The sequence below is a fragment of the Cydia strobilella genome, chromosome 27 (assembly GCF_947568885.1).
Source record: "Cydia strobilella chromosome 27, ilCydStro3.1, whole genome shotgun sequence".
In the NCBI taxonomy this organism is placed as follows: domain Eukaryota; kingdom Metazoa; phylum Arthropoda; class Insecta; order Lepidoptera; family Tortricidae; genus Cydia; species Cydia strobilella.
The window spans coordinates 3,633,858-3,650,067 of record NC_086067.1 but is presented as its reverse complement, the minus strand read 5'-3'; the positions used below and the strand labels follow the sequence as shown (position 1 = coordinate 3,650,067).

The 16,210-nt window shown below is 37.5% G+C and overlaps 1 protein-coding gene across 1 annotated transcript in view; it reads right to left on the bottom strand.

The window, feature by feature from the left end:
* The window catches only part of LOC134753513 (scavenger receptor class B member 1-like), an 80,430-nt gene that overhangs the window by 45,888 nt on the left and 18,332 nt on the right, over positions 1-16,210 (bottom strand). Inside the window, exon 4 of the mRNA XM_063689410.1 lies at positions 2,859-2,969. Within this exon, the coding sequence (XP_063545480.1) occupies positions 2,859-2,969 (111 nt within the window). The remainder of the gene's footprint in view (positions 1-2,858; positions 2,970-16,210) is intronic.

Here is a 16,210-nt window from a genome sequence, read left to right as displayed (position 1 = left end):
TACTTCGCCGTTCTAATTCGCGTATCTCCGTTACTTTTTTCTCCGATTACGAATACGATTATGCTGCTGTTATAGGTTATTTGACTACTACAGTTTCTTTTTTCGAACTGTCAAAACGATTAAGCTACTATGGAATTTATATGATACACTAGCATGTGACGTCACGATCAAATTACATACTCTTTATAGTTTTATACGGGTTTTAAAATAGAAATTGTGTCTGCAAATAACTGCTGTCTACGTTTTTCTATTAATCTTCCGGTGCTTTATTTCATGCATGATGTAAAATAATTTATTTTAAATACAGTCAAATACCCTATATTTGTATACATATAAGATGCATTGGTGTAACATCCAAAGAGTGGTAATTTTGAAAATGGCAAATATCTATAAAAAACAGAAGCACTTCATACTTCAGCAATATTTACACTACGAGTAAGGAGTAAGTGTTGCAACTTGCAACGTTTACCAAAGCATCTTGCTTACTGTTGCTATACAGTTAGAATGCGCCATTTTTAAAATTATTGAACGTGCTCAACGTGCTTTAATTAAAGTTATGTATTTAAAAAAAATTAGGTTTCCTACTGACCAACTCTATTTAATCAGTGATTTGCTAACAGTCAGAAAACTATATATTCTACATATCACATTAAAAAAACATAAAATATTACCCTATATTACAAATCATAAAACCAAAAGAAAAAAAGCTGTCGTAGCGGAACTTGTAAAAACAAGGACCTCATTTGCGCGCAGACAGTTCTGCTTAAAATCCTCACATGTTTTCAATAAATTGAACAAACAACTTGATATTTACTCGAAACATTATTATGACTGCAAGAGAGAAGTTACAAATTGGCTGAACACATTAACCTATGATGAGACAGAGACGCTACTACATTGATCACACACTCACACACACACACACACACACACACACACACACACACACACACACACACACACACAGAGAGAGAGAGAGAGAGAGAGACATACATTTCTTTTTGGACTCATGTATACGATACCCAGCTATTATTATTATTATTTTTCATTCATTTAAATACCTTAATTCTAAACTGTAACCTTAGTTGTAAATAGTATAAACTAGAATTTTTAGCTAGTAAGTAAATAAAAGTTAATTAGTTAATATACTTATAATATAGTTGTGTAACCTGAAGGAAGAGCGGCGCCACCCAACACAGGCATTTTGCTTACCGGGTGGCTCCATCACCTTATATTATGAAATAAGTGTGTCTTACGCAATAAAGAATTTTGAATTTTGAATTTTTTGAATTTGAATTCCGCTTTTGAAGTTATGCCAATGCACCTTATGTGTTTATTTTCACTTATTAAGAGCAAAACGATATTTTTTAAGTATCGGCTCTAAACACACTAAAAATTGCAAACTAGCGGCCAACTCGCAAACTCAATACGAGAAGCGAAATGAAAACATAACAAGTACGTAAATTAATCATCTCGTATTGTGGAAGTGTTCCATATTTAATTTAAATCGATGTAAGGTCTTAGACACACTTGTTAATTTAACTTACGTGAGTAGGGACAATGATGAGACAAAGCTATTTGTTAGAATGAGCAAAGATAGATATAACTCCGTAATAGATGGATACAGTCTAAGGAAAAAACGTGCCTCGAAAATCAAGAAAATTTGATTCTCGTTCAGACGGCGCTACTAGCTTTGGCCAACTGTCGTATAGATGGCGTTGACGGTTTCTTTTGTTATTTAACAATTTTAACGCATATCAGAGAAAGAACATGGGTCAAAATCATAAAAATAATTAATGCAAATAAAAAAAACCATGTATCCATATTTAAATACATTTTATCGTATTTTTATAAATATTTATTTTTAGTTTTAAAGTGTGTCGACAGATGGCAGTGAATTTACTGGGGTTACAAAATTTACTATGACAGTACCGCTCTAGTATAAGTTACTCTATGGAATGAGATAATGACATTCATCTCTCATTCTGTAGCAAGTATAGCAGCAGATGTGTCCCTAGCCCTGCTTACTTACATAAGTAAAACTTAATGTTATTGTCAAAACTTATAACTATTATTTATGAGGTGGCGTGCTTAAAATTGTCTGTGGCTGTATTGTGTCATACCACAGAATAAATAATAGTACTACCACGTACAGTAGGCCGAGCACATGATTGGCGCGACAGTATCTCGCCGCGAGATAGACTACCCGCCTTTTACTAACTGTATGAATTAAAGAGGGACGGGTAGTCTATGTCGCGGCGAGATACTCTCGCGCCAATCATGTGCTTGCCCGGCTGAAAGGAAACTTCCTGCAAAACCGAATTTTGACAGCGGTTCAGGGTCGAATGCTGTCCCTTTCTAATATATAGCACTATCGCTTGCTATTGGTTGTCAAAATTCAAGTCATTATCTTATCTGTGGTCGTGCACGCAAAGGGACGTCAAGTTGTGCCAACCCTAATAATTGTTCGGAACAATGCTGAGCCGAACGAATCACGAACTCGTGAACCTAAGATGTTATCTGGGCCTTTTATCTTCAGACTAAACTAAGACACACGAACCTATCCGCCAGCGCCACCATACAATCGAACCTACCTACGCTCTCATTTTCAAAACGACTTTCTGGATATAACATATTTTTTATTTTATTAATATATTTATTTACATACAAGATATATACAGTGGTACTACTTAAACGAAATTAATAACTAGCTTAATTCTAAAATAGGCCCTAGAGGCATTTGTACATTTTGTACCGAGGATGCTGGCGGCATTTCCTCGCTGTATCGCAATGCTGATACGTTGTGCGAGGAAGCCGCCAGGGGCCCCAGCTATTCGGTCAAATTGACTATATCTTACCTGGCCTCATGTTAAGCTTCTCCCACAGCATCAAGTCTAAGGGGGTGTACAGGAGACCTCCTATTGACATGATCAGTAGTAGGACTCCCCATACACACTGCGCTACGGAATCTGCAACAAAATTGATTTCTTTAATACAATAGGCTATTGGCCACTCTTAACAATAAGGCTTCAATTGGCTTGTTTCTTTCTGATTCGTTAGGAGTGGCTAATTACTATGGAATGGCCAATAACTACAGCAGTCAACCTAGATGAAACGTTTTTATTTATGGTATCAGTCGGTCGTTTGTTTTGATGATCAAAATTCAAATGTCTATGCAACCTTTATATCATCTTTGCTATGGGACCCATTGCATTCAAGCATTTTAAGCAATTGAAGTAATACAAAAGTGAGAAATGACAAAATACAATGTAAAAAACTTCCCTTACCCACACCAAAGGAGCCAAATCTCTATGTATGAAAAGTGTCCATCAAAAAACAGTAATTAGGCGGCGCCACCATACACCGAAATACTACCAAAACCAACCTACGTAATTTGGTCGGGTTATTTGTTGCCTTATATGGTTCATGTTATACTCATGTCCCAGAGCCTAACTAGCGCCACCGGAGAGATTAGGAACTATTATTTAAAGCTGAAAGCGGTCACTTTTGCAACAATTCTGCCATAAGAGATTGGCATCCTTTCTATACCATCTACCATCCACACCTTACCTCACGAAACCGTCTTGAAGTGTTGAAAACAAGAAAATTGATGTTTTGACAGTGAAAAATTGCGAGTAGGTATGTATATATGTCTATATGTATTTTAACAAAAATAAATATGCTGCATGAATCACGTCATAATTGATAGGTATCCCATGACGGAACTGCCGAATGACTCTAGCATTGAAAAAAATGTATGCAACGCTCAGTTGAACTGATTAATAGTCTTTGATGGTTAAGTCCCCAGCAAGCTCGGTTCACCATATAAACGTAGTTACGTTCTCATTTTAAAACGACTAGCTAGATTGCTCTGAAACTTTATACTTACTGTAATTAGTTCATGTAACTTCAGATACCATAGTTAAAAAATACAGCGAATTTAAGATTTTCATACGAAACTTGCTTTTGCTCTATTTCGTTTTATAAACTAGAGCCATATAAACTAATTACAGGACTAGATATACCTCATGTCATTGTATGTGCAAAGTTTCATTACTTTTTTTTTTTTTTTTTTTAACATTTATGGCATAAAGTTTCATTACAATCAAACACGTTTTAAAATGAGAACGATACTCCGTTTGTAATTATTTATTATTATGTTAATAATGATGAAATTGATAATTCATAGAATACCTATATTAAGTAATCCGTATTTTTTTAAATTTAGACTTATTCTAGAAAGTTTCTAGACTAGTATTTTTTATACAATTTTGGTGTTTGACGATCCTTTTGTGAATTCTTATTATTAAGTTTGACATATCTATAATAATTCAATGTTTTTAAGAATAATAATAACTGCATCAAAAAATTGCTCTGATATTTAGATTAAGGTAATATTGAGGTAACTTGACAATTTAAAAGTTCTTGTTGCTAGGCCTATTTGAATAAAGAATATTTTGAGTTTGAGTTTGTATGGGAAGGTGAAAGCCCGAGCTTGCTGCGGACTCAATGTTTGTTTATTTGTGTGTGATGTGATGTTCAATGGCCTCCTCCTCCCAGTCGGTAGTGACACTGCTTATGTAGGAGGTCCCGGGTTCAAATCCTGGTACCTATAAAGGCATTTATTTGAGTGTTCATCACAAATCGGGCTCATAGACTCTTTGGCGATGACCCATCTGTCAAGTCAAAGATACAGAGCCTTAAGCATTGAGCATCGCCGTCGAGTCGCTTGCCTATCGGTATTCTATCGGATACATTCCGGGGAGTGCGCACAGGAACTGCACGACCTGATCCCACCTTCCTCTTTCCATCATCGGACATCCAGGCGCGGGGAGCGAATGCTCCTACTCTTGGTCCACGTTCCATTTGTTCGCAAGAAACGTTTTGCCTCCTCCTTTTTGGTACGGACGGCTAAAGAATGGAATGCGCTCCCGCCATCTGTATTCCCTGATTAATATGACCTCGGTCTCTTTAAATCAAGAGTGAATACGAGAAGGTTATTATTACTGAATCCATGGGAGCTTCATCTTAGGCCGTGTCTTCACATTCCATCAGGTGTGACGAGGAGCAATCGCTGATCAGTTTATAATAAAAAAATAAATTGTTCCTGAGTTATGGATGTTTTCTATGTATGTATATACATATATGTCGTCTATTATATATGTCGTCGTCTAGTACCCACAACACAAGCCTTTGTGAGGTTACTGTGGGACTAGGTCGGTCTGTGTAAGATTGTCCCGTTATTTATAATGTAAATTTGTTGTTACCTAAAGAACGAGTCTAAAAACTCACTATTGAAGGGTTCCGTAACGTAACGAAACGCGAATGACCCGGTTTAATATATTTAATACTAGCTTTTTCCTGCGACTTAGTACGCGTGGAATTAGTTTCAGCAGTTAAAGTGTAGCGCCTGGATAAAATCTAATGGCAATAATTTCGAGCATGATATGCTTAATTGCTTACACCAATTAACAGGTAATTCATTAGTTTTCTCATTTCCACCCCCCTTTTCACCCTCTTTAGGGATGACTCTGACATAAAAACTATCCTATGTCCTTCCCCGGGGCTCAAACTATATCTATGCCAAATTTGAACTAAATCCGTTCAGCGGTTTAAGCGTGAAGAGGTAACAGACGGACAGAAAGACAGACAGACACACTTTCGCATTTACCTATATAATATTAGTAATATGGATGTCAGTGCCTCACCCTCACGGAAGTTTTGTTATTAATGAATTAATAATTGAAGGGTTCCGTTGAAAATTAGATGTACATACAGCAAGAAAACGTAGCATTGAGACAAATGTATGTAACGCTCAGTTAAACTGATGAATGGTTGACGGTTAACGTTCAAGATTTGTTGTTAGTGTCGTTGTTACAAGAACAAGGTATATTTTGAAAGGGTTCCCGCAGAAACTAGTTATTTCAGCATTTTCAGCAATAAAACGTCTATACGAAAAGTGGTACATTAAACGGTTTTATGTTTGTCAAAGACAAATTGTGGCACTGTAAATGTCATCGTTAATGTCCTATGTAAACATGCCGTTTGTAATGACACTCCCTCAGTGTCCTGCTCAAGACGGTGCCAGGGATGCGAAACTCCTCCTTTCGGGTCGGCTCCGTTCGGCTCAGCATTGCTTCGAGCAATTATTAGGGTTGACACAATTTAACGTTCCTTCGCGTGCGCGACCACAGATAAGATAATGACTTGAATTTTGACAACCCTAAATAGCCGAAAGGGATAGTGCCATATGTTAGAAAGGGACATCATGGTTCGACCCTAAACCGCTGTCAAACTTCGGTTTTGTAGGAAGTTTTCTTTCTGTACGGCAGTACTATTATTTATTCTGTGACGTTGTGTAGCTTTTAGGCGGACTCTAACAATTTATGTTTTTAAAAAACCGGTCAAGTGAGAGTCGGTTTCTTTGTTTACGTTTCATGTCTGTCTTTGGGTCACAAACTTACATGAGTGTTCCAAATTTCAACTTAATTGGTCCAATAGTTTCGGAGAAAATATGCTGTGACAGACAGACAGACAGACAGATGCACGAGAGATCCTATAAGGGTTCTGTTTTTTTCCTTTTGAGGTACGGAACCCTAAAAATATATAGGTAAGTATATAAATTGAAAAAAATAATTTCATGGTATAGAGGGGAGGGAACCCTAAAAAGACGTGTAATTTGCACTTCGACAACTATTCATTTAATATGCATTTGTTAAACCAAAATGATGTTTAAACATACAAATTACACGAATGCTTGAGGTCAAATTCTAGCCCAGCCCTGTAACAAATCAAACGTCGCAAGAAGATTGCCAATGGGGCATTTTATATGCAGCAGAAATTTTTTTGTATGGCAGAAAACTTTTTTCTGCTGCATTACCGTAAATATATACAAAATGTATCTGATCACGTTGTTAATTTTAATGTATTAAATTAATACTTATGGATCAAATAATGCCCGTGTAAATAAAAAAGTAAATTTGCATACATATGTAAGTCGGGTAAGGTAGCATCGAGCTGATCTGATGATGGAGACACGAGGTGGTAATAGGAACTCTGTGATAAAACAACGCAACCTGATTGTGTTTGGGGTTTTTAGAATTTTCTCAATAAGTATTAGTTGCCTGTGGAAAGAAAAGTACAGTCAGCGATAAAAGCTTGTACCAAAAACGAACTTTTTGCCAAAAACTTATTTGTTTTTTTTTTTTTAGTTTTAGTCGTGTGTCGATGATGGCAGTGAATTTACTGTGGCCACAAAATTTACTTCTGTAAGTACTCACAAACGCCAAGATCCACTTACTTCCTTGAACACCGTCAGTAAGTGCCTGGCGTAATTAAAATAACACTATCAATGTGATGACGCACAGAATCGTGATCTGAAAATATTGTCTAGGAGGTCAATTGGAAATTAAACATTGGTGTAAAAAAGACAATCATTATTGGTCGTCAACCTCAGTACTTTTTGTACCGAGACTGACTGAAGTAGCAAGGCACAATACGATGGAAAATAATTATGCACTACTTACATCTGTAGGTACCTACTTTTTTTTTATTACGAAAAGGCAAGCATTTGATCGCAATCTCACCTGATGGTAAGTGCCGATGCAGTCTAGGGTGGAACATGCTTACCTAAAAGATGTCTATTCACTCTCGATTTAAAAAGATCCAAGTTATAGTGGACTGGGAATAGATTTGCAGGAAGTGAATTCCACTTCTTAGCCGTTCGCATGTCAGTGACAGACGACGTAAGGGTGAAACGCAAGTCCGCGTCTAGTCCCACGGTGGCAGAATGGAGATGGGGGGATTAGATTATGTAATCCCATCGCACTTGGATAAGTAACTATCTTACTTATCATTTTCTCTGTACGAACACATGCTGCTTTAGTTTAATAAAATCCTACTGGGTTTTGTAATAGGATATCATCAGGATCAGAGATCTACAATACGCGCAAATACGCGTAAGCGTATTGACGGAATGAGCTGTTACTTGAATTTGAACCATATAAGTAGAATGGTAATATTGCTTTTTCAAGGGACTTTTTCTAGGGATTTGGTGGTCAGCTACTGAATCCCACGCTACATAAAATAAACAATGCCGTTTATAAGAATAAGAATAAAAAACATTATTTAGCACAAAAAATAACATAGTACACATATTCATTTAAACGAACAGAGAATTGTGCTAAAAGGTCCTCCGTTTCTTTAGGTAACAGCTTAAGGTCCAGAAAATAACTGATAGCTGACAATTTTAAACCTAATTGCAATTAACTCTAGGTCCATGGGGTCCCAGCGCGCACAAAATGTTTGCAGAAATTGCGAAGCGTCTGGTTGACGTAACTGGTGACCGAAGAGCTGGCGGTTTCCTCGTACAACGTATCAGCATTGCGATACAGCGAGCAAATGCCGCCAGTATAATTGGTACAATGCCTCAAGAGCCTATTTTAGATTTAAGCTAGTTATTCATTTCGTTTACATAGTACCACTGTATATATCTTGTATGTAAATAAAGAGTATTTCATTGCAGACTTAATCAGTTAAATCCGTTGATCAGAGATCAGATATTTTTCTCAGGCTATGAATAGATCTGCCGTTAATTAATTAGCATTTATGTAAATGCTGCATTGCACTTGGCCCCGATAACCGACTCGGGTTAAAGGGGGCATATGTGGCATACATTAGCAAACACATGACGTATTGTTAAGGCCAGGCCATAGCCAACATGCCAATCGCTTAGCTCCTTAGCGAACGAAACGCAACTGTCACTGTTGCACCAAAGAGGATATAATAGGTAATGGGCAAAAGGCAGCAGCAGGGAAACTTGTCAGTCGTTAGGGGGCGCAAATTTGGTGACTGCCCCGGGCGCCATATCCTCTAGCTACGCCCCTGATAATAGGTAGGATAGAGCGGTACTGTCATAGATAATATTGCCTAAAATCTGACTAAAATTTATGGAAGGAAATTAAGTCACATAACTCGAACCCGCCGCCAAAAAACCGCTCCCATGCATTCCCATACATTCCCATGCATTCCCGTAAAAAAAGTTACGCGCCCTCATTTCAAAACGACATGCCTTTACGTGAAACTTGGCTTTAACATTTACGTAACATATGGACCCGGGTATGTCCTTAAACTACGTCCAAAAGAGAGGTATGGCCACTGATACTATGTCTATGGGGCATTGTGAATGTCATCTCGCTTTGTGTGGTAGGGCACAGCACAGCGGATGTCATTCCAGATCTAGAGCAGAGCCCCGACTGGAGAAATACCTCCACCTTACAGAAAACCGCAGCCAAATATCACATAGTGTTGTGTTCCTGCCGGTGAGTAAGGTTGCCAGAGCTCAGTGCGGAGTGTTAGGGTCGGCAACGCGCATGCAGCTCCTCTGGAGCTCCTCCAGGCGGGCCGTATGCTTGTTTGCCACCGACGTAGTATTAAAATAATATCTGGCATACTTCAGTTTAAAGAAATCTTTATTCTCAAAAGAAAACTTTACCTGAGCTAACCTTTTTCTTTCAACACCCACATTTTTAAGTGCCATGCTATTAGTCATCAGCATCACTTTTATGATATCGCCTGACCGTCTGCAAGACGTTTAAATGATTTTTGCCCTTATAGGCCAAGCAATAAGAAGGTATAGAGCTTAATGCTTGGACCACAATTTTTGACTTCGTATAGCTTTGTTTGGACTAGTTAGGAGGTGAACATATCAAAAGTCCCCGGCCGTAACCCTGGTGCTAGGGAAGAGGGGGGTTTGAAGGTTCCATTTTTCGGTTTTTCGATTATAATTCGGAAACTATGCGTCTGTGCGACTTGTCCATTTATACAAAATGAAAAGAGATTTAATTTGTTACAAGTTTTATTAAGTCAAGTTTTTCGATATCTTGTATAGTTAAATCATTTTACGGTTTACTCACTTGTTTTAGTCACTCGCGCGACATGTTTCGGAGAGCCTAGGTCTCCTTTCTCAAGCACTAATAGTGCGAGCAGCGTTCACGACGACCGTGTGTTGCGTCTAAAACAAGTGAGTCTAAACCGTAAAATGATTTAATGTTAGTATGTCTCACAACAGTTTAAATTCAATTCTTGTATAGTTTTTGAGATATCCGCTCTTGAAGGTTTATTTAGGGCTCTCATTTTTATCTTGATTATGTACATCCGTGAAGCTTCTAGGTCGGGTTTGGTGTCGTTTTCGTATAAATCGGGGAAGCTGAATTCATTTATGGTATCAACATTGACACCATTCCTAAGGAAAATCAAAATAAATAAAAAAATGGTTTTTTTTTAAACTTCTCTTTACGCTTAAACCGCTACGCCATATTGGCCATTTATACGGCCAAGTCGCACAAACGCATAGTTTCCGAATTATAATCGAAAAATGGAACCTTCAAACCCCCCTCTCCCCCCCAGCACCAGGGTTACGGCCGGGGGCTTTTGATATGTTCACCTCCTTACTAGTCCAAACAAAGCTAAGATGTCAAAAATTGTGTTCCAAGCATTTCCCTCTATACCTTTTTCCGGGCATTCATTTCCTGGCTTATTAAGGTGTTTCACCGGGAATGTCCCCGATTGTACGCTAGCGAATACATCTTTGAAATTTAAGATATGCGTTAAACAACCGTGCGCTGAATTTCTGGTTCAGTCTAATAATTTAAATTCCGGAAAATTTCGTACCTTGTCACAATGACATATTGATTTTAAAGTCGCTGGGGACCTCATACTATTGTCACTGTGACAAGGTACTAAATGGTTCTGAAATAAAATGCCTTGATACCTACTCGCAAACACGTGAACTCAAAAAACGCGATGAATAGAATAACACAAAAAAGCTAACAATAACATTCTCGACCATAATTATCATTAGTACTTGAATCCAAAAAAATCGGCCAAGTGCGAGTCGGACTCGTGCACGAAGGGTTCCGTACCATTACGCAAAAAACGACAAAAAAATCACGTTTGTTGTATGGGAGCCCCACTTAAATATTTTTTATTCTGTTTTTAGTATTTGTTGTTATAGCGGCAACAGAAATACATCTGTAAAAATTTCAACTGTCTGGCTATCACGGTTCATGAGATACAGCCTGATGACCGACGGACAGACAGACGGACGGACAGCGAAATCTTAGTAATAGGGTCCCGTTTTTACCCTTTGGGTACGGAACCCTAAAAACGTACCAAGAGAAAAAGCCAAAATGCATGGCATCTTCGAGCGTCATTAGTATTGTCTATACATCATCATGGCAACCATGACAATACGCCATGATGATGGCGTAATACATCGCAACCATAATGTTATTTGTAGTTTTTAGTTTAATAATATATGTGGTATTCGCTTAAGCCATTATAAACGATGCTCCGATATAAATACAATGCCGCGCGACGCTGTGCGGCGTAAGCGCCATCGACTATAAGGTCCCTTTTCATAGAAAATGCCCCATATTGTTTGTTATATTGTATGCTAGTTTTATTGTATTTATCTATGGGTCACTAGTTGCCTGAAATAAAGATTTTCATTCATTCATTCATTACACATACACACACTGAGTAAAAACACTAATGGTTGTGTATTACGCCCTTGCCGATTCACTTATTAGTTATGGTCTAGTTGTATACGGGCGAACATTCATAACATATATTAGAGATATAAGAAATCTGCAAATAAGGCAAATTAAATTCCTAGTGAGTAAAAAAGTTAAGCAAGATTGTCAAAATGATTATGATAAACTATTTCCCTTGTGTAAAATTTTGCCTGTAGATAAGAAAGTCACATACCTCATAGCAAAGATAGATATAACTCCGTAATATATAGATACAGTCTAAGGAAAAAACGTGCCTCGAAAATCACGAAAATTTGATTCTCGATCAGAGGGCGCCACTAGTTTTGGCCTACACTCGTATAGAGGGCGTTGACGGTTTCGTTTGTTATTTATAATTTTAACGCATATCAGTGAAAGAACATGGGTCAAAATCATAAAAATAATTAATGCAAATAAAAAAAAACATTTATCCATATTTAAATACATTCTATCGTATTTTATAAATCTTCATTTTTAGTTTTAAAGTGTGTCGACAGATGGCAGTGAATTTACTGGGGTTACAAAATTTACTATGACAGTACCGCTCTAGTATAAGTTACTCTATGCTCATAGGTTTAGAGCATAATTATAGTGAAAAGTACAAATTATTTATTAACAATAAATATAATACAAGGAGTGTGAGAGAAAAAAAGCTAGTGCAGCCGAAAGTTAAAAACTATTATGGCAAAAGAAGCAAAGTACATGGTACCAAAAATATTAAATAAAATTAGCTTACTAAGACAAAGTCCTAAATTAAGCAAATCCTTAAAAACTAGATTAAAAGAACATCTTCTCAATTTATCACGATTATAAGTTGGACCTAATTGGCGACTTGGAACGAGCCCAACTTACCCCAAGGACAACTCAGGACAGACGGTCCTGGCGCATGAGAACGAGGAGAGCCGACCCCAAATAATGGGAACAGGGCAAAGAGAAAGAAGAAGAAGATAAGTTGGACCTAATTAGATAGTGAAAAATAGTGTAAACAAACAAATTTGTTAATTATTAATATTTCAGTGAAAATCACCCGCGTAAATTTTTTAGGGTATATGTCAAATGGAAACGCATACTGACATATTTGTTTACATTATTTGCCATTTTTTTTTATTTGTTTTTGAATAATAGTTTGTATAAGTATATTATGGCTTATGAAACTGTTAGTTTAAGTTATAAAACTAGTTTAATAGGTTAAGTGTATAAAAACTGAGCGCATCTCGCCATCAAACGTAACAGTTTGGCAAGAATATAAATATTTAGTAATTAAGTTGTAAATTAGAATATATAAATAAAAAAAAAATAAAAAAATTGACAAATTGTTTGTAATTAGTGGTAATTTAGTTTAATTTTAATTTGCATCACACTTGCTCGTAAAATGTGTTATTACACGTAGGCGATGCGGTCAATAAATCCTAAATTAAGCTTTAGGGCTCTAATGTACAAACGAATTTAGGCAGAAGTTCTTTATTCATTTCCCTTTTTTCCTCACAAGTGTGATGAAATAGTTATTTGTTATACAAAAGTGCAAAGTTGTATTTTACCCGCGAGTGTTTCGACACACGAAAAGTAAAATACATTTGCACTCGTGTGTAACACAAAACTTTTCACCTCACTATAGCGAGGAAAGTGCAACATGCAAAAAACAGCTCATAAAAAATAAGTCTATTTGTACACATTATAATCATCATCAGGTTAATTATAATCATCAATAAAGTATACTTCTTCTTCTTTTAAAATTATGGCTTCAGCCCAGTGGGACTATTTCGCCAGTATCAAGGTATTGAGAGGTTTACAAACGACAAAAATTGTACGGTTGTACAAGACAGTGTACGGTGATTTGTTAGCTCTTGTAAATCGATAGCTAGTCTTTACAAGAAGCACGTGGACTACAGGCCGTTGACTCCAAGATGGTGGTTAAACGCGCTTCAAAATTAATTCTCCATTCACTGCACACTACCACATTAGTTTACTGTATAATAAGCTATCGATATTACACTTTAAACAATATTAATAAGCAAAAAACAAAGTAATTAATCACGATGCTAACTATCAAGATGGCGCTCGAACCGGAAGTCCATCAATAAAGTATAACATTATGTAAAAAATTTGTTGAAATTGTTGACATTTCTGACGATGCGTTTTGAAATTACTTCGACAACTTGTGCGTTCAATTATATTCAACATCGTTATAAAAACACAAATGTTTCTTATGGAATTTTAATGTTTATGACTTAAAATCATTAAACAAAGTAAACTTGGTATTTTTTATTAAATTCTCAACCATTTATTTAATGATAATCAATATCGAACGAACCATTATTATGAGCGTATTACGTTTTGTTATCTGTCAAACACTACAACTTAAACACGCTCCAAGGTCAAATTACTTTCCCCACTAGTGGATAAAATGAGTTTTTCCCCGCTTGTTTTAAAGGATAAAAGACGGCTTTCCGAGCTAGTGAGGGGAAAAACATTTTGTGCGCCACGAGCGATACAGGAATTATGAACTCGTGTTACTCGTGTTAGTTATTAAGCTCTCGCCTTCGGCTTTGGACTTCAATTCACTCTCGTTCGTAAATTCTAGTTACCTATTTCTCCTCTGGTAGAGAAGTTCACTTTCAGATAGCCGGATTGAAAATCGCTTTTTCATTGGTCATGCGCTGTAAGTGGGTCATTGTTTATCTGAGAATCGGACTGAAAGGCCCTGGGGTTGAATAGTGGCACATTCCTCTGTGCCCACGTCCTATGATAAGCAATATGAGCAACTAGGTAGAAGCAAATGGAAAAACATTGTCCTATTTTGATTAAGTTTGAATTGTCAGTGTCAGTTGGTGACAGGAGATAAAAATGCTACCGTGCTCAGTTCAGCCTGCAGCGGTGTCAGCATGGTTGCATTTTTATCACCTGTCACTATGCCTGTTACTTTCGCACTTACATACTTGTTACAACGTGACAGGCATGGTGACAGGCGATAAAAATGCTACCGTGCTAAGCCCGCTGGCTAGACCGCGCTACCACGCGTAGAGTCGGACCACGCTAAGTTTTCACGCCTTTGTTTAAATTTTGCAGTGTTTCGCTTGCTCGGGTATCAATATTAGGAGTTAAACAATAACTTTACCCCTTGTAAAACAAAAACTGTTGACGAGTTTCCTTGATGCCTCCAAGATCCCATCGTCAGATCCTGACCGGATGACAGAGCTACCAAGTAGGTAGTATGTATCACACAAATTTAGAAACAATTAATAATCGTGATATTGAAGTCTAGACATCTAAATCCTTTTCGGCTTCGGCCTTCACCTACCTCTGTTTAGAAGGTCAGTTGTTTGCAGAATTCATCAGAGGAAACAAAACGTGTGTTTTATTCTATTAGCTAATATTATGCAGTTATAAAAAAAGTGTAATCTTTACGCGCAAATCGCGCGATTGAAGTAAAACTTCTTTGACGGTGACGTTTATCGCTATGTCACTTTGACGTGCGTGTCTATTGTGCGTGTGTCATTACTGAGCGTTACTTCCGTCAGAAAAAAAATCTGAGTTACCCTCTAGTCGCGCCTAAAGAAGTTTGAATTCAATAAGTATAAACAGCAACAGGCGACAAAACTAGTCCAGAACTGTAAAAAAAACCTAAATGCACTGGCTAACTCCAACAAAGTCATACTTAGATGGGTACCAGGGCACTCCGACATTAACGGAAATGAAGAAGCGGACGAACTTGCTAGAAAGGGCGCAGACACAACCCTGGTCGGCCCAGAACCGTTCTGTGGAACCACAAAACGGGATGCATATTCTCTGCTCAGCAACTTAGAAAAAACGAGAGCAATCGATTGGTGGAAGTTCGTCAAAGGACAAAAACACTCGAAAGCTCTAATTAAAGGATTCAACAGCAAAGTTGCTAAGGAGCTTCTAGGGCTCAAAAGACACAAAACCTGCGCGGTGACTAGAATACTGACTGGACACTGCAAGTTGAACAAACACATGTTTCAAATAGGAAAGATACAAGATCCGACATGCAGGTTCTGCCAGGAGTCAGAGGAGACTGCAATGCACATTCTCTGTTCCTGTGGACCACTAATGTCAAAAAGAAGTACCTACTTAGGGCGGCACATACTGCAACCCTATGAGGTACAGAACATTACGGCCCAAAGAATCTGGAATTTTCTGGATTCAACGGGCATTAGTAATGAGCTTTAAAGGGCCGTCACAATAGATCACTGTTTGGTCGACGTGACACTCAAAGGCCCACAACGCCCCAAATAATAATAATAATAACAGGCGACTGGACTCGGTATAATAAGGTTTGCGGATTGACGATGAGTTGCTGCATACTAAACGTATGCCGGCGACAGGTTGTTTGTATCATTTCCGTGTTTTTTTTTAAACGCTTACTGAAGCGTGTAGCTAGTTAAGGTATGTGACATTTACAACGAAAAGTTACTACATTGTCAGTTATCGATAAGGTTAATTACAAATTGAAGCTACGGAAGTAGCGCCTTATTGACAACCTACATAAGTACACTATAAACACTTTTTCAACCAAATATTCAACCAAAAGTGTTACAAAATGGCACATATTATTGATGGCATAGTTAAAACCGCGAACGAGTAGTCAGCATCAAATAACTAGATAAAGACGGCCAAAG